General features: G+C 43.1%; 1 protein-coding gene across 1 annotated transcript in view; it reads left to right on the top strand.

The window, feature by feature from the left end:
• Positions 1-22,604, top strand: part of LOC126461046 (octapeptide-repeat protein T2-like) — a 138,620-nt gene that overhangs the window by 97,344 nt on the left and 18,672 nt on the right. The window contains exon 2 of the mRNA XM_050095969.1: positions 21,623-22,085. Coding sequence (XP_049951926.1) covers positions 21,623-22,085 — 463 coding nt within the window. The remainder of the gene's footprint in view (positions 1-21,622; positions 22,086-22,604) is intronic.

Consider the following 22,604-nt stretch of genomic DNA (forward strand, 5'->3'; position numbering starts at 1 on the left):
TGCCTGGTAGAATTTTGCACAGAGCATAACTTAATCATAGCTAACACTTGGTTCGAGAATCATGAAAGAAGGTTGTATACATGGAAGACACCTGGAGATACTGGAAGGTTTCAGTTACATTATATAATGGTAAACACAGATTCAGGAACCAGATTTTAAATTGCAAGACATTTCCAGGGGAAGATGTGGACTCACCACAATCTATTGGTTATGAACTGTACATTAAAAATGAAGGAACTGCAAAAAGGTGGGAATTTGAGGAGATGGGACCTGGATAAACTGAAAGAACTAGAGGTAGTAGAGTGTTACAGGGAGAGCATTAGGGAACGATTGACAAGAATGGAGGAAAGAAATACGATAGAAGAAGAATGGGTAGCTTTGAGAGATGACATAGTGAAGGCAACAGAGGATCAAGTAGGTAAAAAGACGATGGCTCATAGTAACAGAAGAGGTATTGAATTTAATTGATGAAAGGAGAAAATACAAAAATGCAATAAATTTAGGAGGCAAAGAGGAATACAAACGTTTCAAAAATGAGATCGACAGGAAGTGCAAAATGGCTAAGCAGGGATGGCTAGAGGACAAATGTAAGGATGAAGAGGTGCATATCACTAGGGGTAAGATAGATACTGCCTACAGGAAAATTAAAGATATCTTTGGAGAAAAGAGAACCACTTGCATGAATATCAAGAGCTAAGACGGAAAAACCAGTTCTAAGCAAAGATGAGAAAGCAGAAAAGTGGAAGGAGTATATAGAGACTCTAGACAAGGGCGATGTTCTTCAGGACAATATTATGAAAATGAATGTAGATGATGATGAAATAGGAGATATGATACTGCGTGAAGAGTTTGACAGAGCACTGAAAGACCTAAGTCGAAACAAGGCCCCAGGAGTAGACAACATTCCACTAGAACTACTGACAGCCTTGGGAGAGCCAGGCCTAACAAAACTCTACCTTCTAGTGAGCAAGATGTATAAGACAGGCGAAATACCCTCAGACTTCAAGAAGAATATAATAATTCCAGTCCCAAAGAAATCAAGTGTTGACAGATGTGAAAATTACCGAACTATCAGTTTAATAAGCCACGGCTGCAAAATACTAACACGAATTCTTTACAGATGAATGGAAAAGCCGACTTCGGGGAAGATCAGTTTGGATTCCGTAGAAATATTGGAACACGTGAGGCAATACTGACCGTACGACTTACCTTAGAAACTAGATTAAAGAAAGTCAAACCTACGTTTTTAGCATTTGTAGACTTAGAGAAAGCTTTTGACAATGTTGACTGGAATAATCTCTTTGAAGTTCTGAAGGTGGCAGGGGTAAAATACAGGGAGCGAAAGGCTATTTACAAGATGGCAGTTGTAAGAGTCGAGGGGCATGAAAGGGAAGCAGTGGTTGGGAAGGGAGTGAGACAGGGTTGTAGGCTATCCCCGATGTTATCCAATCTGTATATTGAGCAAGCAATAAAAGAAACAAAAGAAAAATTCGGAGTAGCAATTAAAATCCATGGAAAAGAAATAAAAACTTTGAGGTTTGCCAATGACATCGTAATTCTGTCAGAGACAGCAAAGGACCTGGAAGAGCAGCTGAATAGAATGGACAGTGTCTTGAAAAGAGGATATAAAATGAACATCAACAAAAGCAAAATGAGGATAATGGAATGTAGTCGAAGTAAATTGGGTGATGCTGAGGGAATTAGATTAGGAAATGAGACACTTAAAGTAGTAATGGAGTTTTGCTATTTGGGGAGCAAAATAACTGATGATGGTCAAAGTAGAGAGGATATAAAATGTAGACTGGCAATGGCAGGGAAAGCCTTTCTGAAGAAGAGAAATTTGTTAATATCGAGTGATTTAAGTGTCAGGAAGTCGTTTCTGAAAGTATTTGTGTGGAGTGTAGCCATGTATGGAAGTGAAACGTGGACGATAAATAGTTTAGACAAGAAGAGAATAGATGGAAGCTTTCGATATGTTGTGCTACAGAAGAACGCTGAAGATTAGATGAGTAGATCACGTAACTAATGAGGAGGTAGTGAATATAATTGGAAAGAAGAGAAATTTGTGTCACAACTTGACGAGAAGAAGGGATCGGTTGGTAAGACATGTTCTGAGGCATCAAGGAGTCACCAATTTAGTATTGGAGGGCAGCGTGGAGGGTAAAAATCGTAGAGGGAGACCAAGAGATGAATACACTAAACAGATTCAGAAGAATCTTGCACATAGAGCAGCATGGAGAGCTGCATCAAACCAGTCTCTGGACTGAAGACCACAACAACAACAGGATTTGCCTAGAAGTAGACTGAGTGTTGTGGCACGGTGGTACGTATTTTGAACCGATGAATAATTAGCTACATTTTAATAATTTCTCATGAAATAGTCTGAACAACACAAAAACCTGTAATAAACAAATGTACTTACATATTACATATGAAATTTTGTAGAAAACTTCCCTTAGCAGCTAACAAATGACAATGTTGCACAAACAATGCTTTCATAGTGTTCTTGAGCGCGCCTGACGTAGATATATGAAGTAGTAGCGATGCTGCAAGAACCCAGTAAGAACTGCCATCTAGTGCATACATCTAAGAACTATAAAGAACACGCCCTGTTAGTAGTTCAAGTAATCTGCCACGAGGATACGCTGTTCCATGCATCCAGAATTTTGGTACAATTAATGTATCACCATACTACAACTTCGGTGCAACATGAGGTGGTACACAAATTGTACCACAGACTTGAAAGAGATACATATTACACTGCTAGTGCCGCAACTGCCGTCTATGAATGGTTATTGCACGTTGACGACGAAAATAAGTGGTGAAAACTTTGGAGTACATTTCCTGACAAAGAAGGTGAAGCACGCAGAAGGGGACGAAGAAACGAAATGAAATTTCATGAGTTGAGAGGATATGTGACAATACTACAGTGATTATAAAATCGAGACTTATTTACAACGAACTTGACAGTCCCAGCCCATTTATTAGAATGATGTTGCGCCCTTCTGACCTAAATACGTGCACTAATTCGATTGGGAATGGTTAAAAGCAGTTGTATCGTCTCCTGAGGCAAGCTGGTCCACAATAGGTATAAGTGAGTCATGACATTCCGGATTCTGACACTGAGAAGGAATTGGCAACTTTATGGTCTTCCACTTGTTCTATCGGGGACATATGCAGTGATCTTGATGGACATGGGAAAAGCTCAGTCTCAGGCAGGCAATTCATAGATGCACGTGCCATGTATTGACGAGCGTTGTCCTGATGAAAATTATTGGTCAGGTGCGAGTGGGACTCGCACACTGAGAGTTCCGTACACACTTTATCTCTATCATTTTTGCCTGTTAACGGCATTGATACTGGCAAGATGTCGGTCCCAGAGACTTCTAGATTTTCGACAATGTTTTAATTACAGTAATATTAACGTGACATAGCCACGGAGGAAAAGGGCGACAATTTTTGTAATATTCAGCAGTTCTGTATTCAGTCCGACTGGATCGCAATGGTGAAAGCCAGACATCAGACAAGCAATGACTTTACTGCTAATATGACTCGTTTCGGAATTTATTCATCATCAGATCTCCAGGAGCAATTACTACTCGTAGATGTGGCGTTTCACTTACAACCAGTCTGCATATGTTAATTTGACATACAACTGGAAAGCCCTATCTACGTACAGTAATCGCTCCTGGATATCTAATGATAAATAAACTCCGAAACGAGTCATATGAGCAATAAAGTCATTCCTTGTCTGACGTTTGACTTTTACCATTGCAACTCAGTCAGCCAGAATGCAGAACTACTAACTGTTTTAATTTCGAGTTTGGAGTCGGATAACGAATGACAAAAGATATACTTTTTCGTGTGATATTATTACAAATTTACAGTTTCCAGTTTTTTTTCCTTTGGTTTTATGGTGAAACCTTGCCTCTTGCCAAATATCATGCTTATAGGCCAATGGGATGTACCCTATACGTTTTGATAAGTGAGCTTGTGAGTATAAAAAATGTGACCTAAACTGCAATAGAGATTGGCTGCATAGATTTAGAAGACATTTATGACACATCAAAGCATCTACAGAGCTTAGTATATGACGCAAATTTCAACTTTATACGTCTACCCGTTACTGAGAAACAGGCATCTTGATAGACTGTTTAACAGAGTCAGATAAGAAATGACAAAATACACTCCTGGAAATGGAAAAAAGAACACATTGACACCGGTGTGTCAGACCCACCATACTTGCTCCGGACACTGCGAGAGGGCTGTACAAGCAATGATCACACGCACGACACAGCGGACACACCAGAAACCGCGGTGTTGGCCGTCGAATGGCGCTAGCTGCGCAGCATTTGTGCACCGCCGCCGTCAGTGTCAGCCAGTTTGCCGTGGCATACGGAGCTCCATCGCAGTCTTTAACACTGGTAGCATGCCGCGACAGCGTGGACGTGAACCGTATGTGCAGTTGACGGACTTTGGGCGAGGGCGTATAGTGGGCATGCGGGAGGCCGGGTGGACGTACCGCCGAATTGCTCAACACGTGGGGCGTGAGGTCTCCACAGTACATCGATGTTGTCGCCAGTGGTCGGCGGAAGGTGCACGTGCCCGTCGACCTGGGACCGGACCGCAGCGACGCACGGATGCACGCCAAGACCGTAGGATCCTACGCAGTGCCGTAGGGGACCGCACCGCCACTTCCCAAATAATTAGGGACACTGTTGCTCCTGGGGTATCGGCGAGGACCATTCGCAACCGTCTCCATGAAGCTGGGCTACGGTCCCGCACACCGTTAGGCCGTCTTCCGCTCACGCCCCAACATCGTGCAGCCCGCCTCCAGTGGTGTCGCGACAGGCGTGAATGGAGGGACGAATGGAGACGTGTCGTCTTCAGCGATGAGAGTCGCTTCTGCCTTGGTGCCAATGATGGTCGTATGCGTGTTTGGCGCCGTGCAGGTGAGCGCCACAATCAGGACTGCATACGACCGAGGCACACAGGGCCAACACCCGGTATCATGGTGTGGGGAGCGATCTCCTACACTGGCCGTACACCACTGGTGATCGTCGAGGGGACACTGAATAGTGCACGGTACATCCAAACCGTCATCGAACCCATCGTTCTACCATTCCTAGACCGGCAAGGGAACTTGCTGTTCCAACAGGACAATGCACGTCCGCATGTATCCCGTGCCACCCAACGTGCTCTAGAAGGTGTAAGTCAACTACCCTGGCCAGCAAGATCTCCGGATCTGTCCCCCATTGAGCATGTTTGGGACTGGATGAAGCGTCGTCTCACGCGGTCTGCACGTCCAGCACGAACGCTGGTCCAACTGAGGCGCCAGGTGGAAATGGCATGGCAAGCCGTTCCACAGGACTACATCCAGCATCTCTACGATCGTCTCCATGGGAGAATAGCAGCCTGCATTGCTGCGAAAGGTGGATATACACTGTACTAGTGCCGACATTGTGCATGCTCTGTTGCTTGTGTCTATGTGCCTGTGGTTCTGTCAGTGTGATCATGTGACGTATCTGACCCCAGGAATGTGTCAATAAAGTTTCCCCTTCCTGGGATAATGAATTCACGGTGTTCTTATTTCAATTTCCAGGAGTGTACATTCTCGTCTTATTGAATTACAAATTTACTGTTTTCGGACTCTTTCCTGTGATTTTACTGTAAAAACCTTCCTTCCTGCCTAATTTTATGTTTCTAGGTCAACGGGAAGTGCCGTATATGTTTTAATGAACGAGTTTCCGATTATCGAAATATGAGATATACCGGGTGATCAAAAAGTCAGTATAAATTTGAAAACTTAATAAACCACGGAATAATGTAGATAGAGCGGTAAAAATTGACACACATGCTTGGAATGACATGGGGTTTTATTAGAACAAAAAAAAGTTCACAAATGTCCGAGATGGCGCTGGACAGCAAAACTGCTACCGTGACGTGTGAGAGGTACGCCGATATGTTACAGAATCGCATCATCCCTAGCCTGGCTGATAAACACCTACTGGAACGTACGATGTTTATGCAGGATGGCGCTCCACCCCATATTGCTAGACGCGTGGAAGATCTCTTGCGCGCGTCGTTTCGTGATGAGCGTGTACTCAGCCGCCACTTTCGTCATGCTTGGCGTCCCAGGTTCTCAGACCTCAGTCCGTCCCATTACTGGCTTTGGGGTTACCTGAAGTCGCAAGTGTATCCTGATCGACCGACATCTCTTGGGATGTTGAAAGACAACATCCGACGCCAATGCCTCACCACAACTCCGAACATGCTTTACAGTGCTGTTCACAACATTATTCCTCGACTACAGCTATTGCTGAGGAATGATGATGGACATATTGAGCATTACCTGTAAAGAACATCATCTTTGCTTTGTCTTACTTTGATATGCTAATTATTGATATTCTGATCATCTGTCGGACTTTTTTGAACTTTTGTATTTTTTCGGTTCTAATAAAACCCCATGTCATTCCAAGCATGTGTGTCAATTTGTACCTCTCTAGCTACATTATTCCGTGATTTATTCAGTTTTCAAATTTATACTGACTTTTTTATCACCCGGTAAATAGTCGTATCTTTTGACTGCGTTGACTTACAAGCTTAAATTTTTTACAGCGCCAAGGGACCATAGGCCTCAGTACTTGACATGAATTTCAACTTAGTAAGTGTACGCCTTCCTGAGAAAAATCTTTCTCTGTCCAGTAGAAAGTTAGTTACAAGGTTCCCATCGCTCTTCCTTGGTTTGCCTCCTTGATTTTGGTGTAGTAACTGTCATAGTCTTTAGGGACCAAAAGTTTTATTTGAACAGCCAGTACGGTATTATATCGGTTCGTAACTGCTACAGTGTGTTAGCGCGCGTAAATGCCTTTGAACGCCGGCCGCAGTGGCCGAGCGGTTCTAGGCGCTTCCGTATGGTAACGTGCGATCGCTACGGTCGCAGGTTCGAATCCTGCCTCGGGCATGGATGTGTGTGATGTCCTTAGGTTAGTTAGGTTTAAGTAGTTCTATGTTCTAGGGGACTGATGACGTCAGATGTTAAGTCCCATAGTACCCAGACCCATTTGTCTTTGAATCCTTCGCAATCCGCTAGTCCGGTTGTTTAGTCCCCGGCCAGTGGCGCGCGATGACAGAGAATGCTGTCGGGAAGCAACTACTTGTTCTCAGAGGGCAGTGGCAGATGTGAAGGGGTTGCGATGTGCTCGGTGCACAGTAAGGCGATCCTGCCTGGTGGTGGCAACACCGACGCAAAGGAAGGCCTCGGCGCTTGTTCGTGACGTCACGTCAGCTAGGCACGACCAACGCCAGGTCTGTTGCAGGCATACTCATAATGGTGGTGTCTCCCTCTCTGACACAGGAAAATGTGAAACTATTGGCGCTAGTTGACCAACACACATTGTTCTGAGAGATTTCTGCAATCAATTAATTGTGCAATTCATTACACTTCTTAACAAATAGTGTACTCCTGAACTTAAATTTCCACCTGTTTTAAGGATTGACATAAAAAACAACTTCATGGTCCAGCAGCAAAAGAATTCGTGCTTCTTTACTTTATTTGTAAATCTGAGGAAGTTACGTTTGTACTGGGTTGCTTTTATAAGAAACTGTGAACATACTAGTGCTCTTCTTTAGGTATCTTGGTTGATTATGGGGTGAGGAGCACTGAATGTTAATGAAATATCTTGCGATTGTACACGTTGGGGGAGGGGGTGGGGGACAGAAGAAGAGGCAAAAGAGAGATACTTGTTTTATCAAATAAATTTTTTTATCTTATAAAGTTTCTCCTTTCAGTTGCAAGAGGGGAATATTTATCTTTTCTAATGTGCATGTTTAAAAAAGTTTAAGCTCTGCAGTATTTTCGATGTATGAAGCTATTTTGTTTCCTGGTTAAAAGTCCTTTCGTTGAAAACGACTGTAATCTAATGAGTGGCAACAGTTGGACATTTACACATGTAAATTAGTTCACATTTCCAGTGACGATGTCAAACAAAAATAAATAAATAAATAAAAGAAACGAGTTAATTGTAAGGGGGTTGGGGTAAGTTTCGATAACAAAATGGATCAAGTAAATATAGTTACTTGAATGTAAAATTTCCGAAGCTTGCAATGGGGCAAAGAGTCTTCTCATATTGATCTACGTTTGTTTGGACAGGATTTAGTAATACAGAACTAAGATCTTCATTTGTAGCTTTACGATAGTAATAAAATCTTTCATCTAAATAAAACTGCAGAATCCAAAACAATACCAAACATTTTAGCCAAAAATAAGAGCTTTATAGTGATAAGCACGCCCATGCGATTCTGCCTGCAACAGACCTGGCGTTTGCCGTGCCTAGCTGACGTGACGTCACCAACAAGCGCCGAGGCCTTCCTTTGAGTCGGTGTTGGTGGTGGTCGTACGCGGTCGACTGGCACCTCGATGACGAGCACGCCTGCCACCACGTTACCATGCAGTCCAACATCGGGCCACTGACATCCGAATACCCCAAAAATCTGGATATTACACGAGTCAACCAGCCAGCCAAATGGATACCCACAATGGCGCGCCTTACAAACTCTTTCAGGTGCTGATAACGCTGGCTCACTTGGGTATGCGGCATCTATTGTCCTTCGCGGTTATCACTCAACAGCTGACGCTATTTGCGTCCCCTTAAACAGGGTGGTCAGAAACACACTGAAAAGCCTGTAACGGTATTGCAGGGTAAACTGTATTGAAAAATAACAGTTAAGAAAAAATTCGTTACGTTGCGCCGTTTCCGAGTTAATCAGCATTGAAGTTAGAAAATCATGCCGTTGCGCGCGCAAATTCAGAGGCCCGCCAGAGACGGTGTCGCCAAACGTGTTGTACTTTTGGTTTCCTAAAAACGAACAAGAGAGCGATACAAAAATTGGACGTGGTACGGTAGCAAGGATCGAATCCGAGCAAAGGCTGAGCAGTCTCGTGCCCTATCATCTACTCTATGACAACAACTGATACGGATAATCGTTCTTCGATGGACTCCTTAAGCACACAATCCCAGTAACGGAAAGCCGGAGTAATAATTTGCGTCCCTGACACTAAATGAATTGGTCTACTTGAATATTCGCACGCAGAGGTCTGATTCGCTAAATTCAATGTCGATTAACTCAGAAACAGTGGAATTTCTTTGTTAACAATTATTTCTCAGCACAAGCTACCCTGCAACACTTGCCCGCGAAAGGCAAAGGTCCCGAGTTCGAGTCTCGGTCCGGCACGCAGTTTTAATCTGCCAGGAAGTTTCATATCAGCGCACACTCCGCTGTAGAGTGAAAATTTCATTCTAGAAACATCCCCCAGGCTGCGGCTAAGCCATGTCTCCGCAATATCCTTTCTTTCAGGAGTGCTAGTTCTGCAAGTTTCGAAGGAGAGCTTCTGTAAAGTTTGGAAGGTAGGAGACGAGGTACTGGTAGAAGTAAAGCTGTGAGGACGGGGCGTGAGTCGTACTTGGGTAGCTCAGTCGGTAGAGCACTTGCCCGCGAAAGGCAAAGGTCCCGAGTTCGAATCTCGGTCCGGCACGCAGTTTTAATCTGCCAGGAAGTTTCATATCAGCGCACACTCCGCTGTAGAGTGAAAATTTCATTCTACCCTGCAACAATTTTAACCCTGTTTTCAGGCAAAATGGATACACTGATAACGAAATTGTTCGTGCTTTCCAGCCGTTCTTGGATCTGTTAAAGATGATTTGGGATTGTGGAAGCCTGGGTATATATGTAATTCCTTGCGATTACGATAAGGCGTATGTTAGACTTTTCGTACGATTTGTGATCGATATGTGGAACATGAAAATTACACACGTTTCTTCCAACCTGAAAATCTGCAGTACCTGAACATTGTCTCCTTGAGGGGCATAATACGTCGTTTAAAGTGTGCAAATTATTACTCCGGCTTCCCGTTAGTGGGATTCTGTACTTAAAGGATCCATCGAAGTACGGTTACCCGATGACATTAACAGAGATAAAGATTTTCCGTTAAGCAAGATGGGGAATTCTATTTTGTTAGGTAAAAAAAACCGTCTGGCTTCCGACAGGCCTCATCTTAATTTGCTATTCATCGCTTTTATTAGTTTTTACAGCCGACGGCGGTGCAATTCTTCGCTTGCAGAAAACCTCTCTTTCGTTTCTCTGGCACATGGAATGGCCTGTTACCGGGATATGAAAGAGCTACCGTATCTGATGTTACCTCAGTTCCAGCGTTGTTGCGCACCTGCTTGACCCGAATATGGCGGCCAGTTGGACCGCTGAAATATCATGTCGTCAGGACGCTGAAATTGGCTGCATATCCGTGCAGAGCATCAACAACACCATTGCGAGCTATTTAGACTGTTTCTCACCACTCTGTGTACCCTACCTGGCTTGGAAATAACTAGAAATACTAATGCATTCTGGTGGCCGTTGTACGTGTGACAGAGAATTACAACTCTTAATCACTTACAAACCAGCCGATGATGTGTACGCTTGCGATGTTGAGTTGATACCAACCAAGTCTTCTGCGTGTTTCGCTTTCCTGTTAGACTGTGTAGATGTTGTAGCAGTGACTTCTGATACGTGTCGGGAAAAATATGTAAGTTCAGAGGATGTGTGTGTCGACACAAATAAAGCGTATTTCGTGAGTCCGGCAGACGAAACCAGTAGCTTGTGGATTTTCTTCGTCGTACCACAACTGTGGAAAAATTTCCGGAAACATTTCATAGAGGCATTTTGCAACCAAATGCTTCGGCATAACAAAAACAGGGAAACATGAAATTTTAAATATAAAAAGTGACATACTGATAACACACCGCATTAATGAAGTGTATTTCAATGTAACTTGACTGGCAAGACAGGATGCCAGGATGGAAGCATGCCTATTTTCTGGCCTTTAAGTGTTTTCTTCACGAAGACATCAAAAGTAATTTTATAGTACTCGTTAACGATGTCTTCAGTATCTCGAACTCGAGACTTCCAAATAATAAATGTTTACCTCTGCGTTGTGAAACTGGAATTCATTTCTCAATTCAGGGGAATATAGTAAACAGAACCTTAGGCATTTATTTCGCTATGGTAGTTGGGTGATAGAGACAGATTGTTGCCTTTCTAAGAAGATTTCGTTACGTCAACAAAATTTCTCTCTTTGAAAGCCTGAAATGTATGGAAGTCACTTAAGTATTGCCTTACATACTACATCAAAACTCCTTGAAAGAATTGTAGGTATACAAGGATTAGATATCTATACAAATCATAAACATGGATGCACGTGTGTTCCACGTCTCCTTTAAGCCACGGGACTGATTTCAACTAAATTGGGTTCACATATCATTCACTGTCCGGAAAGTCTCACTGTGGTGGTAAGAACCGCGCGTCTATCAAAAGGCGTGGGGATCGGGATGAAATAACAGTGTAGCCGTGAGTTTACTTTAGCCAACCAGTATTTGAGAATGAAGACTTCCAACAAACTTTCCACATGATTTCGAAGCCTTACGATACTTTTTCTCGCTGACCACCCCCACAGAATGATGGACGGGAAGAAGGTTGTCGCTTACTGCATTTTGTCTGCTCATGCAGTGAAACTGCTACATGAAGCATGATCTTTCAGTTTATTATTTCATTACTACTAACTCTATTCGCAAAAAAATTTGTAAACAGTATCCACATGTGCCACTGACTCTACGTAGAGAAATATGTCAATGTACGACACAGTTTGGGAGATATGACGTCATAAACATCGATCTGATTAAAAATGATTCTGCAGGGTGAAATTCTTTAGACATACAGGTGAAATATCTGTAAGACTAAGTGTGATCTATGTTAAACATGCGTGAAACGTATTTCGCATGTGTGTGTGGATAAGGCCACGAGTAAAAAGCTCATCGTGAACCCCTATAATGATTTCATTCAAATTTGGTAGACGTATTAGTTACAACCTGGAAGACGTACTGCAGGCATAATAACCATCAGCCTCCTCCTGTGGTGAGTATGCTAACGTGAGGAGATATGGGAGGATAAGATGAACAGACAGCGAAGGTAAAGGGGGAGATAGGCAAGATACGAAAGGAGGACATAGACAAAGATAGCGGAGAGGGAAATGTCAAGAGCGAGGGGGTTGGGGGAGGGGGAGTTGGAGATGGACAGAGAGAGGAGGAAGGGGAGATTGGTAAGGAGAGGGGAAGGAGGAGTTGGAATTAGAGGAAGGAGGAGGAGAAGGAGGAGGAGGGGGGGGGACAGAAAGGGAAGGAGCATTTGGACAGGGCAGAGGGATTAGCAGATTGACAGAGGAGGAGGTGGAGGTGGAGGAGGCTGACAGAGAGGAGGAAGGAGGGGATGGACTAATAGAAGACTGGAATAAACAAATACTCAAGCAACGTCGCGTACTCAACTAGTAGTTTATGAGCTGCTGGTGAGGAGGAGATGACATGTGAATATAATAGAAGTTGCTTGCTGAAAAGCAGCAGACACTTTCTGTCAGCTTTATTTCTTCAAGTACTTCAGTCCACAGCCACGGATCTGAACTATCATTAAATAGGTAAATTAATTTTGATTCTTAGTTTTGTCTGATGTATGTGTTTAAACGCATTGTCAGTTTCAGAAAACTGCTTTGCTTACTTTAAAATATTTTGGCTAAAGAAAATGTGTGAAGGTTACTACTGACAGCTCATTCATCCTCATTTCGATCTAATGCAGTGAAATGATAAAAGAACAAAATCTAATGAGGTAAGAAATCAGTGCGATAACAGTACAGCGTTTCGTTTGATAGCGGCGGACATGTGGATAGTTGAAGTATGTCGTTGACTACAGCATCCGGCATCAAACCCAAGACCAATACAAATTATTATCCCACGAATGCATAAATGGTCAAATTTGATTCTGATTTTCAAAATTAGTGATCCTGTGCGACAAGTAACAAATAGTCCACAGGATACTCAACGGAAAGATGTCTTATCAGCTATGTAAATAGGAAGATTGAAGTTGAAAATTAGCATATTTGTGTATGACGCTTCTTGTCGCAACCAACAGACACTAAGAGGCCAAAGGAAATGCTTCCAATCATTTCACGAAAAGTTTGCGCTTACGTCCGTAGCAAAACGACACCGCTACCGTTCAGTACATTCTTTTCTTTTTCTGTGTATGTTGCTGGTAAGCAATAGGTCACAAAATAACTTTTTAGAGTGATCTAGCTGAATGTAAATACGTACAAATTAGAATTTACTGAGACCTCTAGAGGCTGTTAATGGAACAAAAGGCGATCGATTAACGCTAATCATTGTTTATAGCAGGAGTTAGATAGAGCAAGGAAAAGGGTATCAAGTGGCAGCATCTACTGCATTTCCTTTGTTCTGAGGATGGTAAAAAGTGGAGCAGTAACCATCCACTTCGTTTCCTTTCCATCGCAGTGTTATGATTTACAGTTTTTCACGCCATTTTTAGAGTTTTACGCTGCTGACGCAAGGGAAATATTCTTCGTGGCAGAGGTAAAAGGAGAAGGGACTGGGAGGGTGGAATGAATTTTTCTTTTTCGTCATTTACATAATATAAATGATTAATATTTCAGAAAAAATGCATGAAATAAGTAGAAGTAAAGCAATCTACATCCCGTGTATAAGAAAGCTTCACGGCAGTGTCGGATTAAGCCAGCGCAGGTCCTGTAGCAAACGCTAGTACGAGGCCCTTGCTCTGCTTTAGGTCACAAGGTTTTGGCTAGAAAAGAAAACAGCGCTCTTCTTTGGTCGGAAAACGACATAAACTTAGTTTCTTTGTTTATCTGCATACAAGAATTTGAAACATGAATTCCATTCGCACCCTGAGAAAACACAAAAGCTACCTCACTGCAATCACATTTTGTATACAAACTCATTTCATTAAATTTCTGCAAAATAATAAAATTAATATAATGACTGTAACAGGCCACTAAAGGATCGGAAATTAAATTTAAGAAAAGAATTATATTTAAAACTAAATTCAACGAATAAAAAAATATTTTTTTAAAAAATTACAGCTCTGTAAGTATTGAACACGCAACTTTTTGCTTATGAGGCTAAAGCCTTGGCCATTATGCTCCGGAGTTACTACATAAACTGATGTTAGTTTAGTGTCTCACGAGAAATTATTTTTGTCACATTTTCACAAACGAGAGTCCACCAGGGCGTACGGCTGGCAGCCACTGTATGGGTGCTTTCAAAACGACCATAGCCCCTGGTGCTTCATTGGAAATAAATATTTACTGTATTCGGGGACAAAGAAAATATAACGACAACACTTTATCATCAATTTAAACACCGATAACTGATACCAGCGTTGTTTTATACTATGCACAGAGAATGTACTTGGTTTTTTCCATGACTTCGTGGCGTATAGAAACAAAAAGAATAAGCTCATCTTATTCTACAGTGCTTCTGTTTTTCTTGCCCGCAAATTTCGCAATCGATACATGCAATTATATTTCACTCTTTACCATCTTCTAATGTAGTTAAACATTAGCATTGTATCCTATTAGTCCAGAGTGGACGGCAAAGAAACAACGACACAAAAGTAATGCAGGAACCGCAAAAATGTTCAAATTTTTCAAATGTGTGTGAATTCCTAAGGGACCAAACTGCTGAACTCATCGGTCCCTAGTCTTACACACTACTTAAACTAACTTATGCTAAAAACGAGACACACACCCATGCCCGAGGGAGGACTCGAACCTCCGGCGGGAGGGGCCGCGCAGCCCGTGATGACACCCTAAACCGCGCGGACACACTGCGCGGCAAACCGCAAAACTACAACACCTTCTACAACAATATTCCACCAACAAGAAAGCAATGTTCACTCTAGAGTAGGGTTTCCCAGACTGTTCCGTGGGAAAGGAATAAGTGATCAGCGGAAAACTATTAATAAGAAGGTGGTTTTTTCGGAATTTTTACTATACTAATTAGTTTTATTTAATCATGATCCATGTGTTACTAGCTATGATTTAAATTGTAGTTATCACTGAATAAAATAAGTTTTCCTCATTTTTTAGAATTGTATTTACCTTAGAAACCAACAAGGGGTTCCACCGACGTACTAGGATTCTCAAAATGTTCCGACAAAGGAAAAGTTTGGAAACGCCTGCACTCGACGGCCCGTATAAGAAGAAATGAACGACTGTAACAATAGAATCACAAAAATAAAAACGCTATCTATTGATTACTTCCTTATTGGTGATCAATAGAACCCTGTTGCAGTTGGTGAGGTTATTACAACTAACGCCCGGCAGGTTTTGCGGTATTGTGAACTTACGACACGCAATGTATTTTGTGACCAACGCTCAAATTTAAAAAATGAGCTAAATTTGTTACTACTTACTGTAGATATGAACATCGCCATATTTCAGTTGGACAGTTGTTAAAATACCATTTATATGTAACTTGACAGATTTTTTTTTTTCCATCCATGCATGTGGTTACATAATGTGCGCGGCCGTAGTATTTGCTCAGTCTCACTAGGTGGTTTATCCGGCACTGGGTTACCAGCTGGGTTTTTCATCCGAAAATCGCATTTGAATGCTGGTTGTTGGTATTAACATAGTCTTATACTTCGTCTAAGAAAGGAACATCGACCAGCCCATGTCGTGACACAACAGAGGCAAGATCGTGACCTACAAGGACTGCGGGTTATAATTCCGCTAAACTGCTACTCATGTTGCTCGGTACCGTCATGCGAATCTGGAATCGATGGATTTAGGTACACACTTTACATCATGCAGGATGTCAATAGCCCACGTGACAAGAGCCCAAGAGGACAGACATCTTGTTCGCTCGGTCGTGCGGGTTGATACAAGTGGCTCCGTGTCCTCTTTTCAGATGACTCCAGAGTTTTCGTATAGCATGTCCGTGTGTAGAGGCTCCGAGGAGAAAGAACGTTGCCAGACTACGTTCGCCATATTCCTACAGGTGCAGCACCTGGTATGATAGCGTGAGGTGCCATTGGGTGCACGAAACCATCAACTTTGGTTCGTACTGTCGGTAATTTGGACAGCAAAATTTATATATCTGACTTCGTAGGGTTGGTGGCAGTCCCCCATACTCGAGGTCTCCTTGAAGTTATCTTTAGGCAAGGCTACGCAATACTAAATATTGTCCGTACTGCCCGGGCTTATCTTTATGCAGAGGGTGGTCGACTGGTTCCCTCTCCAACGTATGTTTTATCTACATTTCATGAAGCATTCACATCAGATTTGTATTTTTGCCTACAAGCGAGAAAGTAAATCAAAACGTATACGAAATAAGCTAACTATCAGTTTTTCTGTTTTGGTAAACGGTGACTTGGTTGTAGATATGATTTTTATGTACTAACTGGTTGGTTAACTACAGAGAGCAACCATTTCCAACCGGAGAGCCACTAATGCTCAATCAGTGAGTATCTGATAATCTGGAAGCCAGTAATACAAAAAAACATGGACATTTTAATGCGACAGGTCTGGCTGTGGAAACGAATGAAATCTCGTATTCTGACAAATTCACGTAAGCAGCTAGTTAGCTGAGCACTGCACGTGACAAGCTTACTAACGCTGTCACTGGAAGGTGTGATACCTGTCAACTCACTGAAAGACTAAGTGTCATCGTCTTGCGTTTTCGTTTGACATACTTTCTATGATTATTCAGATAATGTTGAGAAATAATTACCTATTACTGCTTTATATTTTAATGGAATCATAAAAAAATCCATTCGGTTACTAAATGCCAGTCGAAGAGGTGTTTGCATGTGAATTGTTCACGCCAATGAGGGAACTTGCTATTATTCGCAAAGGAGTAAAATAAAGTTGAAACTAACAAAAAACATTCTCCGACCACTCATTGAGGTGTAGGACAAAAAAGTATTGGCGGATCCTTCCTCCTGGTCAGTATGTTTTCCGAAACTCTTTAAAGTGTTCATTAACACCCACTTTGATAAAAGATATGATCAGACACACTGGTTAGTCAAAGACAGCAAATATCTTTCGTCGCCGAGTACAAATGCAGAGTTTGGCAACGGTCCTTTCTCTCTCCCCTCCATCTCCCCTCACCCCCACCCCACTCTCCTCGGTAAGAGGTGCGATCACAACAAGGATTCAGCACCGTTCTTGGGGACCCGCTAATTTGTAGAAGTGCTCTGCTAGAACTGCCTTGCTATCGTGGACAAAGCGTTCCGTTAAATTATTCCAGTTTGTGTATGCAATTAACTTAGAACTGGAAATGCGTGGTAATTCCACTGCCTGATCTGGCGCTCGCTCTAGTTCGAAGTGATGCCCTGAAGTTTCATCCCCAGTGATTATTCGTTCCAAAAACGTTTCGTCTTCATTAGCACGACTGTCCAGCAACTGCTAACAGGCTCTTACACGACTGCGGTGTGTTGGGGCCCGACTTGCACAGACATCACGAAAGTCGAACTTGTCATCGATGTAGTCATATGTAGAACAATGACTAATGTGCATTTAGTCTGCCACGTTAGCAACTGTCACTCGTCGGATATTAAAAAGACAGACAAAATAAACGATTTACTGAACGCTGTTCCTCATTGGTGTAAAGAGAGAATGGTGCAGCCATGTTTACTTTGCAAGAATGCTAAACGATGTGAGAACGCTGAAACCTTCCACATGCGAAGAGAACGTTGCCGTCTAGCGGTTGGCTAGCGCACTATTGCCAATCAAAAAACGTTTAGATCGAAACTGCAGATACTTCTCTTTGTATGAAACAAGTAAACACTTTTCGCTAGATCGAAAGGCGGACCCGGCCGTCATCCTTCGCAGGAAACACACTATGAATTACGCCACTGGATCTCGACAAACGGACCGCCCGAAAACTTTAACTTGTCACCAGCTCTCCCCCCGGGTCCTTCCTCCTTTATCTAGTACAATCAGCGCAAGATTGCATTGTTCCGTAGCTGCTACAGTACCAACTCTTGGCAAAACCGAGACGACGAAATGAATGAAAAATTTATCACTAAAACCGTCTACTCACTTTTCAGTTGCCTATTTCATTCGTCAATTAGCATTTCGAAGTACAGCTTCATTTTCAGTGCTTCAGTCAGTGACGAAACGGATAACTAACTAAATATATTTCTATCGGAAAATGACGGTGAAGAGATAAAAACTTTGTTGAAATGATATTTCATATAAGGCAGAATCAGAAAAAAAAAATTACATGGGAAATTGTCATCATGATGAACAAACCTGATTCACTAGTGCTGGAGTAAACACAACTAGCCCCAATTTGTGTTTCCCAGTGGCGGCTTCAGTATCCCCTCGAGTACTCTACTAATAATTCGCTGAAGTTCCACAAACGCTTGATATGTTTGAATATACAGACAACACAAGAGTAACATTTACAAGCATTGGAAAACTTACAAGTAAATATAAGGATAGGCGAAGAGGCAAAAAGATAGCATGGTGCTGAATATTATGTGAATATTGCAACAAATTTCCATGAAGGAAATAACATAAGAGAATACGTGATTTAACATTATCAGCTCTCACAGTTAACAATTATTATGGAAAACAGCTATAGACTTACAGGCTCTACCAAGTTACTTTAGGACACACTTCGGCAGGAGAACTTGAAGGCGTGGAACAGAGTTGCAACGTGCCGCACGGAACATACGCATAATCTTACATTTCATTCAACTTGGTCAAACAGAAAAACTATTCACTTTATAAACATGTAAACTGCATTCATTGTTCTGGAAGAGCTACACTACGTTTTGAGATATATCTGCGACAGCAAATTATTAACATGGTGTACGATTGGTTTAAGAAAAATGCGTTTTCTCACGACGTTACCCAATTTTCGACGTGCGGGAAACTTTTTTGTTATTGAAGTTACTTGAATACAGTTTGCCCGCAATGTTTCAACATGACACTATATGTTTGTAATGAAGCTGTTACTAATTTCTCCGATACGCCTACTTAATTCTAACAACAAAAAATAACGTTAAGCATGTTTATCACGGGAGGAAACCCTATCTTAAGTAGGCCAACCAAAGCGATGCAAATAACAGGGCCTCAGTATTATACTGTTACGCTGTCAACAGTAATATCTATTTTGTGAGATACAGACTGAACTCCTGAGATGAACATCATTTGGAATTAGTTGCTTTTAAGGCCTTCTTAAAATTTCAAAACTTACGGTGATAATGTTGTGTAGGTACGTACAGATGTAAACTGTGCATGCCAAACATGTAGCTGAATCTGCCTGTGCTCCAATTGTACGGCAATAATGGAGAAACTCCACTGATGTCACTCTTATAGCTATGACGGATTCTTAAAGTGTCACTATCACTATTACTGACACTGTCGCTGCTGTTATCTAATGAAATTATCATTTCCGCCACTGAAGTTTCCGAGAGAGCTTCATTCTGCCATACTTTTTACGTGATGCGCTGCATACATTCAACTGCTTCCTTCCAATTTTCAGAGGTGGCGTTCCTGACAGCTTCCTTTGTCAATGCTGTCAACATAACCTTTAATTTGGGCCCACATTAACTCTGTTGGGTTGAAACGGCAGTGATGAGGTGGTAGCGTAGTGATATATCCCCGTAATTTTTTTTCCCATTTTTTCCCAGTTCGTCGATTTCCTACAGGGGGAAGTGAGACTTGTGGTGAGATATTTTTTTTTCCATAAGCTCCAGCTTTTTAATGTTGGTCGGTTGGTTTGGGGAAGGAGACCAGACAGCGTGGTCATCGGTCTCATCGGAGTAGGGAAGGATGGGGAAGGAAGTCGGCCGTGCCCTTTCAGAGGAACCATCCCGGCATTTGCCTGGAAAACCTAAATCAGGATGGCCGGACGCGGGATTGAACCGTCGTCCTCCCGAATGCGAGTCCAGTGTCTTACCACTGCGCCACCTCGCTCGGTCAGCTTTTTAATGTCATCACTTACATATACACTATGACGCTGAAGGCTATCAAGGTTTGCCATGGTAGATGTCTTGTCAATAACAACTGAATGGTAAGAAGTATTACCTAGGAGAACCGTTGACTGTTTTTGAAGGTTTGGTAGTAGTTGCAGTTATCGTAAGATCTTATGGGACCAAATTGCTGAGGTCATCGCTCCTTAAGCTTAGACACTACTTAATCTAACTTAAATTAACTTACGCTAACTTAAATTAACTTACGCTAAGGACAAAACAGACACCCATGCCCGAGCGAGGACTCGAATTTCCGACGGGGCGAGCCGCGCGAACCATGACAAGACATTTGAGACAGCGCGGCTACAACGCGCGGCCAAGATTTGGTATTAGTGACTCTTCGGACCACCTTGTAAATGTAACGTGCTTCGTTTGTTCGTGATAATGTCCTGTGTTCTTTGATTTAAAAAGAAGGATACTGTTTGAGAGAAAACTTTGCGAGATGCCTGCACGAAGAAAAATGTTTCTGGCCCCATTGCCAGAAGGCACCGCCATTGTCCCTTCAGCTGTGTGGTCTGTCCAGCTGTGTTTCACAACATGACCAGAAATGACCCAAGTTTAGTCAAGACGCACCCCTTCGTCAATTTTTATGCTACGGATGTCCCTTGAAAATCTGTATCGGCATGATACTATATCCTCCCTCTCCATAAACCGCTTACGGCCACAGAAACGTCCATAGGTCCATGTCTAGGTTGTGTGAAAGTTTGAACAATGACGTGTGACTGCGTTGAAAAAGTTCTGATTCTTTAAGTGTGACTAATAATTTCCGGAGTGTCAGCTGTTCTTCCTCGAGATAATAGTCGCTAACTTGATGACGAATCGCGTCCTCTGCAAGCGAATCAATATTGGTAATACGCTTATCTACACGACGTATTTTCCCCATGGGTGTTTAGTTTCGATGGTTCTTCAGCTTCCTTTTTTCTTTTGTCGAACTTTGACTACCCAGTGTTTTTGTTTATATTCAAAGCTGCAGCAGCTCTGTCAATTACTTTGTTAACGGAGAGCAGCGGGGCACCATTTGTGGTATCAACGTTCGATACCACACTTGTTAGTGGTTGCAGTTATCGACCACGGTCCGTGTTAGTATCGATGGACCCGCGAGTGGCGACCAGCGCCGCTCCGCGGCTTGTATCAAGTTTCTAGCAAGTTCTCGTCCACTCTTGATCGGGACGTAAACCCTTCGGCTGATAGGAAGCAAACTCTAACAAAGCTCTTAGTAACGTGTGGCCTAAGTGAGGCCTCAATAGTTATCTGTTTATAATTATATGTATGCAGCCAAGAAGAATCCTATACAACCAGTTAAGTACAATACATACCTTATTTTTTACCAACGACTTCTAATTATTTTAGTCGTTGCAGATCCAGACCATACAGCCAGCACCTTATCGACGTTACTGACCAACCTGCTGTGATTTATGTGTTTCTGTTTAGCACTAGCCACCACTCAACATTGGCAACGACTCGTTCGTCGTCATCATAACACCACTGTTTTTCACTCCCAAAGCAGGCACGTAAAGCGTAAACTATCTCTCATGACTGCCCTCTTACGGCATTTCTTTGGTCGAGAGAACGACGTCGAACTTTTACACTTACAACTTCCGACGAACTTCCACAGACATCGTTGAGTACCACACAACGAATAACAGTATGAACGAACAACAGTATGAATGAACAACAGTATGAACGAACAACAGCACGGGCCAACAACAGCACGGGCCAACAACAGCGCGGGCGAACAACAGCGCGGGCGAACAACAGCGCGGGCGAACAGCAGCGCGGGCGAACAGCAGCGCGGGCGAACAACAGCGCGGGCGAACAACAGCGCGGGCGAACAACAGCGCGGGCGAACAACAGCGCGGGTGAACAACAGCGCGGGTGAACAACAGCGCGGGCGAACAACAGCGCGGGCGAACAACAGCGCGGGCGAACAACAGCGCGGGCGAACAACAGCGCGGGCGAACAACAGCGCGGGCGAACAACAGCGCGGGCGAACAACAGCACGGGCGAACAACAGCGCGGGCGAACAACAGCGCGGGCGAACAACAGCGCGGGCGAACAACAGCGCGGGCGAACAACAGCGCGGGCGAACAACAGTACAGGCGAACAACAGTACGGGCGAACAACAGTACGGGCGAACAACAGTACGGGCGAACAACAGTACGGGCGAACAACAGTACGGGCGAACAACAGTACGGGCGAACAACAGTACGGGCGAACAACAGTACGGGCGAACAACAGTACGGACGAACAACAGTACGGACGAACAACAGTAGCGAAGGACAGCAAGCTGACTGCAGCTGAAGCTCACTGGAAGCAAGATGTCCTGTAGTGTGGAGTGGAGGTTTTGGTACCTTCTGAGGTTTGCTATGGCTGCAGATCGCGTGGTATTGGCGGAAAGTGGCCCTGGCCTGCCGCGTGTTCTTCCCCCATTACCACCTAGGTCCTCGCTTTAATGAAAAATGGTTCAAATGGCTCTGAGCACTATGGGACTTAACTTCTGAGGTCATCAGTCCGCTAGAACTTAGAACTACTTAAACCTAACTAACCTAAGGACATCACACACATCCATGCCCGAGGCAGGATTCGAGCCTGCGACCGTAGCGGTCGCGCGGTTCCAGACTGTATCGCCTAGAACCGCTCGACCACCGCAGCCGGCTCGCTTTAATCCTGAAGTAGTTTTGGACAGACTATAGTTTCCACAGCTGAAA

This window comes from Schistocerca serialis, chromosome 1 (assembly GCF_023864345.2).
Source record: "Schistocerca serialis cubense isolate TAMUIC-IGC-003099 chromosome 1, iqSchSeri2.2, whole genome shotgun sequence".
Classification (NCBI taxonomy): domain Eukaryota; kingdom Metazoa; phylum Arthropoda; class Insecta; order Orthoptera; family Acrididae; genus Schistocerca; species Schistocerca serialis.